The sequence below is a fragment of the Oreochromis niloticus genome, linkage group LG2, assembly GCF_001858045.2.
Source record: "Oreochromis niloticus isolate F11D_XX linkage group LG2, O_niloticus_UMD_NMBU, whole genome shotgun sequence".
Classification (NCBI taxonomy): Eukaryota; Metazoa; Chordata; class Actinopteri; order Cichliformes; family Cichlidae; genus Oreochromis; species Oreochromis niloticus.
This window is the reverse complement of record NC_031966.2, coordinates 17,144,454-17,161,467: the sequence shown is the minus strand read 5'-3', so window position 1 is coordinate 17,161,467 and position 17,014 is coordinate 17,144,454. Positions and strand designations below refer to the sequence as shown.

The window sequence follows — 17,014 nt, the reverse complement described above, 5'->3', positions numbered from 1 at the left end:
TGTAACACTTTATAATACAGTCTGTGACTAAGGGTGTAATTTCCCTGTAATTACATGGAATTTCAAAGCATTTTATTTGAAAATATAATTGAACTATATTTACCTATAAATACTTAAAGATAGGTCAGTCAGTTTTTTACAGGAACCAAAGAAATAATTATAGTGTAAGTACATTTAAGTATTATGTAAGTAATTTTAAGTAAAGTGGAATTTCATTGTAATTATGCAGAAAAACAAATAATATATCCCTGTATTGCATCATAAATGGATTAATCTGGCCTTTTTTTTTTTTACATCTTTTACATCAAGACAAACAAAAAAGCCCCAACAACTTCCGTACATTTTTCATTATTTACATTAATTTTGTGACAAATACTCATCATAGCAAATGCCCTTTTTTAAATTAATAAATAAAAACTTTTATTGCATTTTATGCTGGGATGCACTACTCTTGTACCTTTTGTCTGTCACTCTTCATTCACCACAAAACTACTATTCAAGAGGCATTGTGGGATACTGTGAGTGCAATAGATAGGGTATTGGAATTCTTACTATGCACTTAGATCAGACTAACAAAAGGTGAATACACTCATCGACTACTTTGTTAGATACATTTGTTTAAGTTTTATTTACACAAATCTGTAATCAATCACATGCTAGCAACTCAGTGTTTTTGTAGAACTGGTCAAAACAAGCTGCTGAATCTTAAACCGAGCACTGGAATGTGGAAGAAAGGGGATTTCAGTGACTTTAAAGGTGGCATGGTTGTTTGTATTTCAGAAACTGCTGATCTGCTGAGATTTTCCCACACAGCCATCTCCAGAGTTTACAGAAAAAAGGTCTGAAAACGCTTAAATATTCAGTGAGCAGCAGTTCTCTAGGTGGAAAGGCCATGTTGATGTCAGAGGTTAGAGGAGAATGTTCCACACTGCTTCAAGCTAACAGGAAGGCAACAGTAACTCTAATAACCACTTGTTAGAACCAAGGTATACAGAAGAGCATCTCTGAATACACAACACGCTGAATCTTTAAGCATTGGGCTACAACAGTGGAAGACCACACCAAGAACATGAAACTGAGGCTACAATTGACATGGACTCACCTAAATTGGATTATAGGAGATTGGATAATCACCGGCTGGTCTGATCAGTGTCAATTTCTGCTGCAAGATTCAGGTGGTAGGGTCAGAATTTGGCATTAGCAATATTAAAGCACAAATCTATCCTATGTTGGATCAACAGTTCAGACTGCTGGTGTTGGTTTAGCAGTGTGGGGCATATTTCACACTCCTAGCACCGCTGGACTTCATTTAAATGAAATAGCCTACCTGAATATTCTTGATTAATCACCTCAAACTGGTTTCTTGAACATGAGAATGAGCTCACAGATCTCGATTTAGTGACTCAGTATCAATAGAGCAAGGAGACTTGCATCATGAATGTGCAGCCAACAAATCTGTCAATATGGAATCATATTACAGTTTTTTTTAATAGGTCTGGTACTATTTCCATAACTAAAGTGTGCATTTTCAAATCTCTCAGTACAAAACTCACATTTGATCACATTTGTAACACCACTAGTCATTCTTCCAAATCTGATGTCATGATTTCATTGTATTTGCACATATTTTCATTCCACTTAATCATTGTTTCAGAACACATGATCATTGTGATATATTTTGAGAACATTTGCTTTAATCACCCAAACAAAACAGTAAGATCTTTTTTCAACATAGTACTTTTACCAATCATTTCATTCAGGAGCAAATAATACAAGGTAAGCGTTTCAAATTGTCCTTGGTGATGAATGAGTGTAACTGAACTGTAAAACCTTACACAGCAAATATTACACTTATGTTCAGACATAAAAAAAAATTATATATATATATATACACACACACACACACACACACACATGAAAAAGGGAGAAAAAGAACAAGTCATTTACATAAGCAAAATATATATTTTTTTTATTTTATTCTTATCACTTTTACACAATTAATCAAGCCGCTCATTAACATTGGGCCATAAATTTCCATCAACACCGGGGTGGTGGTCCCCATCTTTAAGAAGGGAGACCGGAGGGTGTGTTCCAACTACAGGGGGATCACACTCCTCAGCCTCCCTGGGAAAGTCTATGCCAGGGTGCTGGAAAGGAGAGTTCGTCCGTTAGTCGAACCTCGGATACAGGAGGAACAATGCGGTTTTCGTCCTGGTCGCGGAACACTGGACCAGCTCTTTATCCTCTCAAGGATACTTGAGGGTGCATGGGATTTTGCCAAACCAGTCTACATGTGTTTTGTGGACTTGGAGAAGGCATTCGACCGTGTCCCTCGGGGTGCCCTGTGGGAGGTGTTGCGGGAGTATGGGGTGTCTGGCCCATTGCTACGGGCCATTCGATCCCTATACAACCGTTGCAAGAGTTTGGTTCGCATTGCCGGCAATAAGTCGGACTCGTTCCCGGTGGGTGATGGGCTCTGCCAGGGCTGCCCTTTGTCACTGGTTCTGTTCATAATTTTTATGTACAGGATTTCTAGGCGCAGCCAAGTGGCGGAGGGCTTTCGCTTCGGTGGCCTCAGAATCTCATCTCTGCTTTTTGCGGATGATGTGGTTCTGTTGGCTTCATCGGGTGAGGGCCTCCAGCTCGCACTGGAACAGTTCGCAGCCGAGTGTGAAGCAGTGGGAATGAGGATCAGCACCTCCAAATCTGAGGCCTTGGTTCTCAGCCAGAAAAGGGTGGAGTGCCGACTCCGGGTCGGGGATGAGTTCCTGCCCCAAGTGGAGGAGTTCAAGTATCTCGGGGTCTTGTTCGCGAGTGATGGGAGAAGGGAGCCGGAGATCGACAGACGGATTGGTGCTGCGGCTGCAGTGATGCGGATGCTGCACCGGTCCGTCGTGGTGAAGAGGGAGCTGAGTGTAAAAGCGAAGCTCTCAATTTACCGGTCGATCTACGTCCCTACCCTCACCTATGGCCACGAGCTGTGGGTAGTGACCGAAAGAACGAGATCGTGGATACAAGCGGCAGAAATGAGCTTCCTCCGAAGGGTGGCTGGCCTCTCCCTTAGAGATAGGGTGAGAAGTTCGGCCATCCAGGAGGGGCTCAGAGTAGAGCCGTTGCTCCTCCACATCGAAAGGAGCCAGTTGAGGTGGTTCGGGCATCTGATAAGGATGCCTCCTGGGCGCCTCCTGGGTGAGGTGTTCCGGGCATGTCCCACTGGGAGGAGGCCCCGGGGCAGACCCAGGACACGCTGGAGAGATTATATCTCTCGGCTGGCCTGGGAACGCCTTGGTGTTCCCCCGGATAAGCTGGAGGAGGTGGCTGGGGAGAGGGAGGTCTGGGCTTCTCTGCTTAGGCTGCTGCCCCCGCAACCCGGCCTCGGATAAAGCGGATGAAGATGGATGGATGGATGGATGGATCACAGTGGATGTCTTCGTTGTTCAGGCACTGTGGGAAAAATCTCCTGGCATGACGAATCCAGGCTTGACATTGCTCAGCAGTTATATCACCACAAGCTTCACACATGGCTTGAAGAAGGGAGACATGCTCATGGGGATGGCGATCATACACCTTCCACCTCCATGTAGAGAAGAATTCCTCAATTGGGTTGAGGAAAGAGGAATATGGTGGAAGGTAGAGGGTCTTGAAGAGAGGATGTGTTTGAAACCATTCCTGAACCAGCTGTGCATGGTGGAAGCTGACATTGTCCCACACAACAACATAGACGATGTCTTCTCCCTGACAGGCCTGCTCCAGTTCATTTAAAAAAACTATCAGGTGTTCAGTGTTGTATGACCCTAGAACTGGTCTACAGCCTACCACACCATCTTCAGATATGGCTGCACACATTGAAATGTTTCCCCCACGTTGTCCAGGGACTTGGATGGTAGCCCTTTGTCCAATCAGGTTACGTCCTCTGCGTCTAGTTTTTGCCAGATTGAAACCGGCCTCATCAACAACAATATACTTGTGATGATTCACAGCAGCGTCCAGCTCCATCACCCTCTAAAATGATAATTTAGTTAGTTTTTTTTTTACAACTAATAGTTGTCAGTACTGTTACAGTAATTGCATGCCAGTTTAGTGTTGTACCTGAATATATTCTGAATGCAGTTGTTTCACCCGGACATTGTTCCTCTCAAAAGGAACCAAGTAAAGTTGTTTCATGGAAACCTGGTGCTTCTTCAAAAGCCGGGCAATCGTTGGAAGGCTAATTGATGGCACATTGGCAAAGGTGTCATTGCTGTTCTCAATAGCCTGTTTGATTTCAGACAGCCGTATGTCATTCCTTGCCCTGACCATTTCCACCACAGCCAACTCCTGCTGGTCAGTCAAAACACGTGGGCGACCACCACCAGGTTGTCTCCCGTTAATTCTGAGGACAATCATATACTGTCAATATTGAAGTATTACAAATCACATTACTGTAAACTGACAATTACATGTTGTTCATCTATACAATGGGGCACTATTTTTTAGAAGTGAAGTTGCTATAGCAGACATACCGGTTTTCTTGGCGAAAAGTTCTGATGATAGAGCTGACAGCTGACCTTTGCAAATTAGGCTGTACCAACCTGGCAGCCTCAGCCATGGTAAAGCCTCTGTTAACTACATGGTCAACAATGATGGCCCGGACTTCATTAGAGATGATGGTGCGTTGTCTTCTGCCTACATTTCTCTGAAGACCACCTCTCTGTCGAGGAGCACCACCACCTCTCCGATGAAGGTTTCCTCTCCCTACGAGTCTATCCTGCTCCATATTTGAACAGTGCAAAGTCTCAAACACAGTTCTACTTACATGGTAACTAATTGTGATCATCAGGGGGAAACAATTAGCAATTAGTATTTCTAGATTGAAAGCTCTTGCAGCAATGTGTAACTTGCAAATGACCAGACAACAATCAGTCAAGTTGGAAATCCATGGACATAATGAATGATTCATTGATTAAACATTAAGATCAGTTGAATGAAGTGACAGACAAATGTATTAAACTGACTAATAAGAGATGCAAATCCAAAATTTTATTGTGATAACATTATGAAAGGCAGTAACTGTGAACGAAACATTTATTTAGATGAAACACTTATTTTGTGTAGTGTCAAGGATATTTTGTCATTATGTGTATTGTACTAACACAATTGAAAATATGCTGAAATGTTTGAAAAAGGTGCACTTTTGATGGTCTGTTGTGATATAAGTACTAAGAGTTTTGGAAATGTACCAATTGCTTGTGAAAACTGCGCCAAACCAATAGAAAAAAACTGTAATATGGACCAAAGAACGACGTTTCCAGAACCTTGTTGAATTAATGACGAAAATAATTAAAGTAGTTCTGAAGCCAAAAGGGCATTCAGCCCAATGCTAGCAAGGCATAATAAAAGTGTCTGGTGAGAGTATATCGTATTACAGTATATGCTCAGCACTGAAAGATTTCTGATACAGCTACTCAAATTGTTAAATCAATTTTTATATTGTCTCTCTTTGGCAGCTCAGATATTTAGTTTTCCTAAAAAGCAGACTCTTCTTTTTAGTGAATCTAACATAACATGTAAAAAGATATAATAAATATTTTTGATAAAAAAAGGCTCTATGACATTCCCATTAGCAATTTAAAAAAAAAGAAAAGTGGAATGAAAGGAATAACGTATCAGAAGAATCATTTGAATCAGTTCCAATATGGGAAGTTTTGGCACTGAGTGAATGAAGCGTAACATAGTAAAACACAGAAAAGACAGAAAGAAAAATAAATTAAAGTTAAGTGCTTGAAATAATGGTAATGTTAGAACACAGCAATAGACCATAATACCATATGAAATATGCTGAGAACCGAAGTGCAGACTTGAAGTGCTTATTTAAAGTATGAGTCTGGAGCAGAGTGCGATCACTACGGGTCCAACGGTTCCAGGGTCGCTATCAGTAGTTTAAGAGAGATAGAGGAGAGCTCATCATTCAAAACCCAGTCATCCATCTCTTCCTACTGCAATTCCTCTATCTGAATCTATCCATACCTGCTTCTCTCCCCCTCTCTTGCTCTTTCTGTGGCATTGCCAGGTCCTGCTGAGGCAAGAGACAGCGTTGTGTATTTGGGGGCTTCGAGCCAAGAGGCCTCCTAGGGAAATTACCTAGAGCTTGCTGGGCATTTAATGAGGTTCACAATGATTTATGGTGCCTTATGTACAGAAAACAGAATCAGGGACCTGCATATTGGCTTGTTACTGATTAATTTCACACCCTAATTTTACCCTGGATACATTTCAATATTATATTGACATCACTGTGATGTCTTCTACTTATTGCTTTACAAGAAGGGAAATTAAAGTTCTATTAAATTACACTCATGGATGCCTGTTTGAATGTTTTGCCGTTGTTTATTTTGTTTATCTTTTGTTATATTGAACATGGAGTTGAAAAGATTTTGGATCAGATAAACACCAACCCTATATCTGCCATGCTCAGCTTTATTCTGCCTCCCTTCACATCGTTTTTTCTCTTATGTATCATCATAAGTCAATATAGTGCAACAAGGCTTACTGACCACTAAGGCAAACACCAGGTGCATGTGCTCACATACACGAGTAAATAATTCAAAAGAATAATTCATATTGACACAACTCTGCCCTTACTCTCAAGTAACAGTATTTCCTAAAAGTATGTTTACATGCATTCAGCCATCAACAACTTCTCAAGAAACCACTGTTTCTTTTTTCCTTGTTTTTTCACCATGAAACCAAGACGAATTCCTTGTTTGTGTACTGTCACGGGTTCAAAATATTGGGGATGGATACAGGAGGAAAACCAAAATAACAACACTGGTCCGGCCGGGTCAAGTCAAACGATGATTTTAATGAACACACGTGTGGGAGATGAACACTGCACGCAGACAGCATAAGATCTCTCACCGAAAACCACACAACAATAGTTTTTATGAAAATCAGGGTATTGGAACGCCCCCTCATGCGTAAAGTAGGTACAATACAATCAATGTTGACAACTTTTAACACATTAAAAGAACATCTTCTTCTTCCCGAGGCCAGATCCTTCCCGGTAATCTTCTAACGCTGCTTATCCCCTGGAACAAACAGTCTCTCCTGCAAGCATAATCAAACAGCTACAAGGCTTTGCAGATTGCTATTTAAATATTTGAACTCTCCCCTACACATGAGTTTAACTACTGCTTGTGTGTGTGCGTGTGTGCCTCGACCTCAGCCTTCACTCTGTCTATAAGGACAGAGGCCAACTCTGCATGTGTGCAATAACCTAACTGAAACCATACATGTAGTCTGTTGAATAAATGTTCTAATCAAATGCCACTACTCAAAGCTTAATAAAAAGAATATAAATGAATAAAGGATAATGATGAATAACATGATATCTGTGTTTTGTAAGCGTGTTCTTTCTATAGCTCAAGATCCTTAACACAATAGATTGTTCAGTCCTCGCGCCGAACAAAGTTTCCGACCCTCCACTAGTTGACCGAGCCCCCCTCATTGGCAAGCACAAAAATACAATGCATGTATATACAAAAGAATTATCACTGCACCTGTAATAGAAAATGTTAATATGGAATCATGACAATACCTGTAATACAAGTTGTAACATAAGGCCGACAGCCTAAAGAAATTCTCTAATGAAGTAACAATTAATGATGATACATAAATGAACTAATGAGTAATTATTGCCAATACACACTACTTAAAGGTTAACAAAAGATATATCTAAATAAAGGATCATAAAATAACATGATGTAAGTGTCTTGCAAGCATGTGCGGCCTTCTACGCTCTGCGTCACTTCCCTCAATAGATCAGCCAGACATCCCGCTGACTGTAGCTTTTAACCCTTACTGAAGTGAGCACAACTCCATAATAAGCACCAAACGGCAATATGTATAAAGATGATCATGGTTACACCTGTAATGAAAGATTATATGATTATACCAACACCTGTAAATAGAAGATTAACATGAGGTTATAACAATCACTATAATACAAACGTTAATGTAATGTCAATAGCTTCAATAAATGCTTTAATGCAATGCTTATTATATGATTCTGATGCAATGATAAAATAACAGCAAAATATCCCTTCTCAATACAAACTTGACAACAAACTTAATTCTGATTCTTTGATTATGGTCATTATGGTAATGTTGCATGTTTTGGCACTGAATTGTCAGTTGTTTGCATAGATAACTCAGTGGGTAGAGTGGGGACCCCATGATCGGGTAGGTTAAGAGTTTGAATCCACTGAACCCCTGACCTTCCAGGAGTTGAATCCATTGAACAGCTACCCTGAGGTACCCCTGAGCAAGGTACCATTCCTACACACTGCTCCCTGGGCACTAGATTGGTGGCTGCCCACTGCTTCACTGAGTGAATGGGTTAAATGCAGAGAGGAATTTCCCCACAGGGATCAATAAAGTATACATTATTATTATTAAATACTTCTCAGCCTATAGTGGTTTATTGTTTGATGTCATTTGCACATTGCTTGAGAGTTGCCCCCTATTTGGACATGATAAAAACATTGGTTGTGAAGGAACAATATGTATTTCCAGAATGGTTGGTGAGTGGTTTTTAGAAGTTGCAAACTATCTCCAGTTGAAATTGGTCACAAAGAGGTTGCTGGACCAAGAACCGCATTGCCACTGTCGTCTGTAGTTTGCATAGACGATGCCGACGCTAACTATTAGCCAAGCAATAGTAAAACCTGAAAAAGTGCAAACTGGTAACTGAGAGCTTACACTTATAACCAACATGATTCATAAATACATACTCTTCCACTCTACTTTGTTCTCCATTTCCAGTTTCTGTCAACTTTTCAGTTTCACTACCATTCAGAAAGGCGATGTTGAATATTTGTAGATGGGTCAAGGAGTTCAGATGACCGCAGCAATCTGCTGGCAACCAAAGCAACTGCAAGGAGGTTTTTGCCAGAAGGGGTGGAGGTGGATGCATTTTTCCCTAGCAACTGGTTTCTGCCTGTGTGAGTGGAGCTTTAGCAACCAGGTTCCCAGCATGCAGCAGCAACCACTTGATTGAGGGTAGCACATTTTTGCTAACCAGTCTCTAGGTCTGTGTAACTGGGGCCTCATTCATTTGCCCTTACACTGTCACCATGATTGTCACATGCCCAAAAGTGGCAGATAACGTCCATGAGGTTAGCAGTGACACGCCTGCAAAACTTCAATAGCCAGTCAAATGGTTTCATATCTAGCTAGTGTGTGGTTGTCACTGGTGCAGCCTTCTATTCTACATCGCAATGGATGAGAAGTTGATGATTGCAGTGAGTACCAACCTTGCTTCACATCAACAAAGTCACAGGTAGCTAGCTAAGCACAATGTAACTGCTAATGGAAGCTCTGGTAGATTATCTTGTGAGTGACAGCACCAGCAAAGATAACTCCTGCAAATGATAGGTGGGCCAAACATCAAGTGTAAGAAAACACATTGTGTGTATCTCTGCTTTAGAACGCTATATAACTTGCTGTCCATTTTTATTCTGTTAAGGTTGTCAAGTAATTAGTGTAGAGTTCTTTGAGAAGGAGCATTTTTCAAGTTTTATCTCCAGCTGCTATGTGATTCAGACCGATGACACAAGGGCCACTGGCTATATTCGAGCTGCAAATGAAACCAGGCAGTCAGTCTTGTGTCCAGGGGGAACAATGGATTATCTAACATCAGGTCTGCTCCTTTCCCTCTCAATCTAAACACTAACAAGTCTATCTTCAGATCAGTTAATAACAAGGCACTTCTCCGTTGGCCAGATCTTTTGGTCTCTTTCAATTAGAGTTCCTCTTATTGACCCCAGATTTGAAAGGGAGTCTCCCTTGTGGTAAATCCAAGCCAGCAAGTCTTTCATAGCAGGCGAGGGTTTGTTGACTAAGATTATCAGTGATGTCTGCTGTGTGGCAGACTGGGGGGAAAAAGCATCATGTTAAGAGTCTAGGAATTTAAAGATGAGAAGTAATTTTAAGTCAAAATTATAGCACTGGCTGAAAAGATGTAAGAGTGGCTCTCTGAGTAAAGAAAATAATCATTTCATCAGGATCTTGTGCCTGTCGCCATATCCTTTCCTCTAATGCTCCTTTCTGTCAGGGTTCCTGGGTCGGTGACCCAGTGTTTTCAGTTTTGTCACATTTAGGTTATGTTGCCACATCAACGTTCTCATTTCCTGCTTTTCCTGTGTCAGCTCGTCTCTTGTGTTATTAGCCAGATTATGTTCAGCTGTGTACTCACCGGTCTCTCATTATCATCCTCATCAGTCTGTGTATTTAAGTCCTCTGTTTCCACTCGTTCAGGGTCGTGTCATTGATGTTATGTTGTCGTTTCTGCCTGCGTTCAGTCAGCTAGCCATTCAGTCAGTCAGTCCTTCATTCATTCAGTCAGTCGTCCAGCCAGCCAGCCCTATCCTACTTCTGTTCTGTTTGTTCACTCCGTCGACAATAAACACCAACCTTCACTTACCTACCTGTGAGTCCAGCGTTTGGGTCCTCCTTCTCTCATCCACGACACTATCCTGACACTTTCCAAAAAACAAGACCTCAGTATGGCTTGTGCAAATATTCTCACAAGCTGTTGTCAATAAATGTTTGTCGATGGTTCTTTTTTTGTTCACAAAATCATAAAACTAAGAAGGGGAAAAAAGCAAAAACAGATTTGTATGAACAGCCACAACATTAAAACCAGTGACAGATGAAGGGAATAATATTATCCAGCGTTCTACTGAGAAGCCGTGAGTCTTTCTCATGAAGCATATTTCTGAAAATGTCAAACTCTTTCTTTAAGGATTTATGTTCTGATTTATAGTTTAGGGCCATAGGTATCTTGATTTGCAGGCTGAAAATCATTAAACTACCACAATGAAAATCCTTTGGGTTGCCCATGAACACACTTGTGCTATAAATACTAGCTGTCAAAGGACCTGCCACAAGTATATCTCTAAATCTTACTTTTCAGCCATCCTGGATCCTCTGCTTTGCTTCCCTGTGATCGCTGTCCAGCACTGAGCCAGAGGGAAAACAGAGACTGTACAAGTGTCCAAGTTTCAGGCATTAGTCTTGTGCACTCTGCCAACACAGCATATCTCTCTCCTTTGCACTTGTGCACCTCTGGGACCCGTAAACAAATACACCAACATGCACAAACACACGAGCTGGGTGCATAAACATGTGCACATGCACAAATGCATGCAAGCCTCCCACCTGTTCTGACTGCTCAACAACGCTGAGCTCCCGTTTCCTGCTCTGCATAACAGACGTGACTGCCAAAATGTTCTCATAACCACACTGCTGCTTCACTCTGTCCAATATTGCAGGTATTTAGATTCACTTAGCTCACATATGCTGCTCTTTACTGGATCATATTTATAAGACTTTTGAGTCTTGTGAGCTTTTATTTGACAGGGGTGACAACTTTTTTGTGTGTTATTTCCGTTTCAGCAAAAAAAGCCTTTTTACACAAGAAGAAAACTATTGATTTATTATCATTAAGGTATATTCTGTGTTTTCATTGATCTAAAGGTTAAGCCCCATCTTCCACATTTGGACTTGAGAATGTTGCTGATGGACAGCAAAGCCAGACTGCCTGACACTATCTAAAACTGCCATGGGTGTCTCGAGAGGTGACAGAAAGTAAATAGACTTGTGTCGCCCACCCAATAAAATCTCATGTAGCACCGACACTGCCCACTGCAGCAGGCACCCAACTCACTCAATAACTAATTACACTGTCTTTAGCCTGTTTTCCCTCCTTGCTACCTCCAGCCTTTCGTCTTTTCAAAGGAGAGCCAAGGAACAGGATGTCTATTAATTAAAAAGTCTGACTAATGGTGGCTCCAGCAAATACACTTTATTTCACTCTGGGGCTGTGGTTAAGGATTTTAAATGAACTTGTGTACACCACATGGGTTCAGTTTATTTCACTGAAACACATACAAATGATTCACATATTCAATTCAAGTCTAATTTAAAATCTTTTATTATGACTTTTATTTATTAATATGCTAATCACTTACATAACATGACACATGACATGACACGCAGATTTAAAGTGGACGTTTTCATGCTTTGACTTATTTTCTGGGCTAGTAAAGTCAGGGTGGATGGCCCGATGGGACTTTCTTCTATTAATTCAGCACATGGAGAAAAAATAAAACCCGCTGAGTTAGATTTATTGTCAGTAGGTCGATACGTTGCTTTGGAGCTATCTTATTAGTCATAATAAAGTCTCTAGACCATAAAAATTATGGATTCACTGTATAATGTGTTATACTGAGGACATTTGTTTTTAATAATATATCTACAAACTAATATTGTTATACACTTATCTTAAGTTCCAAATTTGGATTTGGAAATGCTTTCACAGGCCTTACATTACTGATAAGTAAGCTAATTTTTAATCAACAGTGTTGTATTAGGGCTAATGTAGCTAACATTTCACATCAAAAGAAACAAAGAAGCATTCATTATGACATATTTCATAAACCCACTTTCTTCCACTTATCTGGGCCTGGGTCGTGGGGTCAACAGCCTATGCCGAGGTGGCCGGGGAAATGGAGGTGTTGGCTTGTCTGCATAGGCTGCTGCCCCCAGGACCCAGCCCCTAATCAGCTTGTCTGGGGGAACACCAGGGCATTCCCAGGCCAGCCGATCAATATAATATCTCCAGTGTGTCCTGGGTCTGTCCCGGGGGCTCCTCCTGTGGGACATGCCCGGAATGTGGCTTTCAATGTGGAGGAGTGGCGGTTGTCCTCTGAGCCCCTCCCGGATGGCAGAACTCCTCACCCTATCTCTAAGGGAGAGGCCAGCCACCCTTCGAAGAAAGGTGATCTTGTTCTTTTCGTTACTACCCAAAGGCTGTGACCATAAGTGAGCACCCACTGGATTCACTAGTAAATCAAGAGCGTCACTTTTACGTTCAGCTCTCTTTTCACCATGACGGACCGGTACAGGATCCGCATCACCGCAGCTGCAGCACCAATTTGTCTATCGCTCTCCCACTCCGCTCTCCCCTCACTCAAGAGCCCGAGATACTTAAACTCCTCCACTTGGGGCAGTTACTTGCTCCAGTGTGAGCTGTAGACCGTAAACTGGATGAAGCCAACAGGACCACATCATCTGTGAAAAACAGAGACGAGATTCCACCCAAGTGGACCAGAATCAGTGACAAAGGACAGCACTAGCGGAGTCCAACACCCAGAGGAAATGAGTCTGACTTATTGCTGACTATGTGGACCAAGCTTTTGCAACAGTTGTATAAGGGTTGAATGGCTTGTAGCAATGGGCCAGACACCCCATACTCCCGAAGCACCTCAAACATAATGCTCCGAGGGATATGGTCGAATGCCTTCTCCAAGTCAAAAAAACACACGTAGACTGGTTGGGTAAACTCCCATGCACCCTCGCGTATCTTTGAGAGGGTAAAGAGCTGGTCCAGTGTTCCACGAGCAAGAAGAAAACTGCATTGTTCCTCCTGTATCTGAGGTTTGACTTGCTCCCAGGTGGAGCACCCTCAAGCACCCCAGCCAGGGGCTCCAAGAAGGCCGGGTACTCCAAACTGTCATTTGGCAAACCGACAACAGTCAGGACCTGTTCCCCGTCCAGAAGGTGCAGGGAAAAGAAAATCGACTAGATCTAGCAAGTACCTCTCAACCTCACACACTAGCTCAGGCTCCTTACCCACTAGAGAGGTGACGTTCCATGTCCGAGTTGCTAGTCTCTGTAGTCATGGATTAGACACTGCACCGACCCCTATGCCGCCTTGAGCAGTTGGTGGGCTAACAGGAGGGCGGGTCCATGTCCCCTCTTTGGGCTGTACCCCCCTAGGCCCCATGGACTGAGGCCCGGCTACCAAGCGCTCACCCCCAGACACCCTCCCCGGGCCTGGCTCCAGGGCTGGGCCCCAGTAACCCTATCCGAAGAAGGGTCCACTGTTCACACTCATAAGGGTTTTTGAATTGGTATTTGTCTGGTTCCTGACACAGGATCAATTTGCAATGGGAGACCCTACTAGGGTGTAAAAGATGTTGCTCTGGTACTGGCAACTGAATTAAAATAATTAAATCTGTGTAACTGTAATTTATTAAATCAACAGTAAGCTCTGAAAATGGAACATAACATTGAGAAATGGACTGATACTGTGACGACCCACTGCAGCCTGCCTTCCTTTTTGCCTACTTGGGTCTTGTTTGCAGGCACTGGAGAGGCAGAGTTCCTGTTCACAGTTAGTGACACTGGCAACACCTGGGCCCAGAGTGCCAGGGTTCCATAAAAAGCGTTTAGAGCCTAGTTGTGTCACTAGCTCATCCCCCTGCGACACCCTGTTTGACTCTGTTAAATGCAAGAACCAAACCAACAGCACCAACATTACATACCCCATTTTTCCACCCTTTACACCACTGATGGTACTGACTACACACACCATAGTTTGTAACAATAGGTTTCTGTTTTATTTACTTAAAATAAAATAGTTTGAAAGACATTCCCATGCATCTCTGGGTTTTTCTCATGGCTGTGTGGCCTGATTAGTGACAATACTGAGGTCTGGGCTTATCAGAATTTATATTAGACAAAGGAAGTACCACACAGTTATGACTAGATGAAGTGAAACTGAAAAAAAGAAAGAAAATGAAAGTACATGAAGGTAAAAGACCATATCTAATGTGTTTGTGAAGAGCTGCACTAATACAGCACAGGTGTTCCATCTATGAAATGCGCATTTGAGGTACAGTGGTACACAGCTCATCAAGCTGCCATCAATTTTTAAACAGGCTTTTGATCAGAAGCCTGAAATAAAGTCTTTGGTTAACACAACTGTTGTACATCCTCAGATTGTTATAAAACAACATACATAAGTAAAAACCCCACTTGTCTCCACAAGAAGAGGTTTGCAAACAAGTGGCATGATAAGACTAAATCCAATGTCAACACATTGGATTTCAGCTTCAGAAACTATTTTGTGAAGATCACCTTGCTGAGCAAACTAGGTAATGTTATCCATCCATTCATTTCAGGGTTGTGTGGGGGGCTGGAGTCTATCGTGGCTGTCATAAAGGGGACGTCGGGTACATCCTGGACAGGCTGCCACTGTGCCAGAAGGGATAACAGAACAAACAGTTATTTCATTCACAGTGTTGGAGGTCACACAGGCACAAGAAGAAGATGCAAACTCCACACAGAAAGGGCCCACCTCGCTGGTGGTTTCAAACTCTGCACCCGCTTTCTGTGCTTGAAAAGATCATCCTGTTCTCTCCTTCCTTAGGATTACTTTTAAGGAAAGTGAGGAGTTACTGACTTCTGGACTGACCTGAAGAAATTTTACCCCTGTACTCAGCTGCATTAGTGAAGGGATAATTCAAGTTTTTATATTGAAAATATAACTTTCAGTGAAACGTTTTTAATTTTGGGTCCTAATTACAACAGATTAGATTGTTACATGGTACATTATAAATAGTAGTAGTGTATTTTACCCAAGAAGATGCATAGATACATATCTTATAATAATAAATTCCAACGCATCTTTTCTTTCAAGCCAAATGTGAGCAAAGTTTTAGCCAGCACTTCTGCCCAGAGTGCAGTTCATGTCATTAATGTTTCCCCTCTGGTAGATGTGGTGACAGCAGGCAGAGGAGAAAATGCTGTCACTGCTTTTCTCCTCTGGGAAAGCCTCACAGGGAAAAGATGGCAGAAGGTTATCAGAATCCACATTAGATTGCTTTTTCCTTCACCATAGTAACTTCATACAGAGTCCCCCCTCCCGGATCTCCTTGTCAGTGGTGTTGAGGAGTTCTGGTGCAAATTATTGTCTTGGGTATAAATAGGCTGACAGTCTGGCAGGGCCAGGTGGTCTGATCTGCCAGTTCAGTGTCCTCCTCACTGCCTGGCACAGCACTGTGGCTCTGAAGTGGATGTTTACCCCACATTCACAGTGACCTCAGTTTGTCCGCAAATGGCACGGTTCCTTGGCAAGCTACGATGATGCAGGTCTTTTGATGAATAAATGACTCCAGCGTGTCCGAATATGCATTCCTTCTCACAATAATTTAGTTTTGTGACATAGAAAAATAACTCTAAGTGTAAAGTAGATAAACTTTCTAACTCAAAGTTTGAAGGGCTTTAAAAAAAATTAAATAAATTAGTTTTACACTTTTTCTAAGAAAAAAAAACACCTTATGATTAGCAACAGTAATTTAATGTAATTTTAATGTTGTTTATGTCAAAGATTGTTGTTCAGCCTGACCTTTTTGGATTATTTGTGCAATCATGAGGGTAATCAAAAAAGGTCATATTTTGATGAAGAGAGACTGTCTGTTTTTAAAATTCCCTTTCAGGATGACAAAAAGGTGCAGCCAGTTTCCTGTTTATTAATAGAATTAACACTTGTCTGGTGCCCATGTGTTTGTCTGCATGATTCTTACTTTTGGATTTGTGGTTTAGAGTCACGCTCAAGTACACTCAGCAAGTGGACAAAAACAGCAGGAAACAGAAGCCTATGAATAATGAAAAACTGCCCTCTGGTGAATGTGGATCAGTGTGTTGTTGCAAGGAAGATAAAATTACAAAGTCTTATGAAATTGATTAGGATTTCCTGTCTGGTCCTTCTTCTCTGTTCTGTCCTGTTTCCTAAACTCTGGGGGTGGCTTCCGTCGTCCTCCTTTATTGTTTGTCTCACCTCAGTTTGTCTTTCATCATTTCATTACACAGTGTATCTGCTATAACTTTGTGTAATCTTAAAACACTGTTTCCTACATAATTCAATTCTGTCATTAGAATGGGAAATATACAATTATAGTCCAGCTATTTTTTCCACATGGGGACATTCTCAAAGCTGAGATGATTCACTTCCAACCAGCAGTCTAGTTGACTGCAGATCCACACTTCTAGAGAAAAGATTCAGAGCTACAAGCGGAGCACTGAAAGCATTTCAATAAGGGGAGATCACTTGGAAGAACTGAACATGATTTATTGAGATAGAGAAATTAATATATTTGGCGATTAGACTATGATGACCCATCATGGC

At 41.7% G+C, this 17,014-nt stretch overlaps 1 protein-coding gene and 1 long non-coding RNA gene across 2 annotated transcripts; both read right to left on the bottom strand.

Annotated features, from left to right (window-relative positions):
* Positions 1-1,997: 1,997 nt before the first annotated feature.
* LOC112842374 (uncharacterized) lies at positions 1,998-4,756 on the bottom strand. The gene is made up of 4 exons (XM_025898718.1): positions 4,572-4,756; positions 4,090-4,372; positions 3,420-4,002; positions 1,998-2,062 (listed from the first exon to the last, which is right to left on the bottom strand). The coding sequence occupies exons 1-4, from the start codon at positions 4,754-4,756 to the stop codon at positions 1,998-2,000; spliced, it is 1,116 nt and encodes a 371-aa protein (XP_025754503.1).
* Positions 4,757-7,514: 2,758 nt separating this feature from the next.
* On the bottom strand, positions 7,515-12,013 carry LOC112848007 (uncharacterized). The gene is made up of 3 exons (XR_003221867.1): positions 10,948-12,013; positions 10,467-10,520; positions 7,515-7,906 (listed from the first exon to the last, which is right to left on the bottom strand). It is a non-coding gene; the product is annotated as an uncharacterized LOC112848007 (long non-coding RNA).
* Between the last annotated feature and the right edge of the window lie 5,001 nt (positions 12,014-17,014).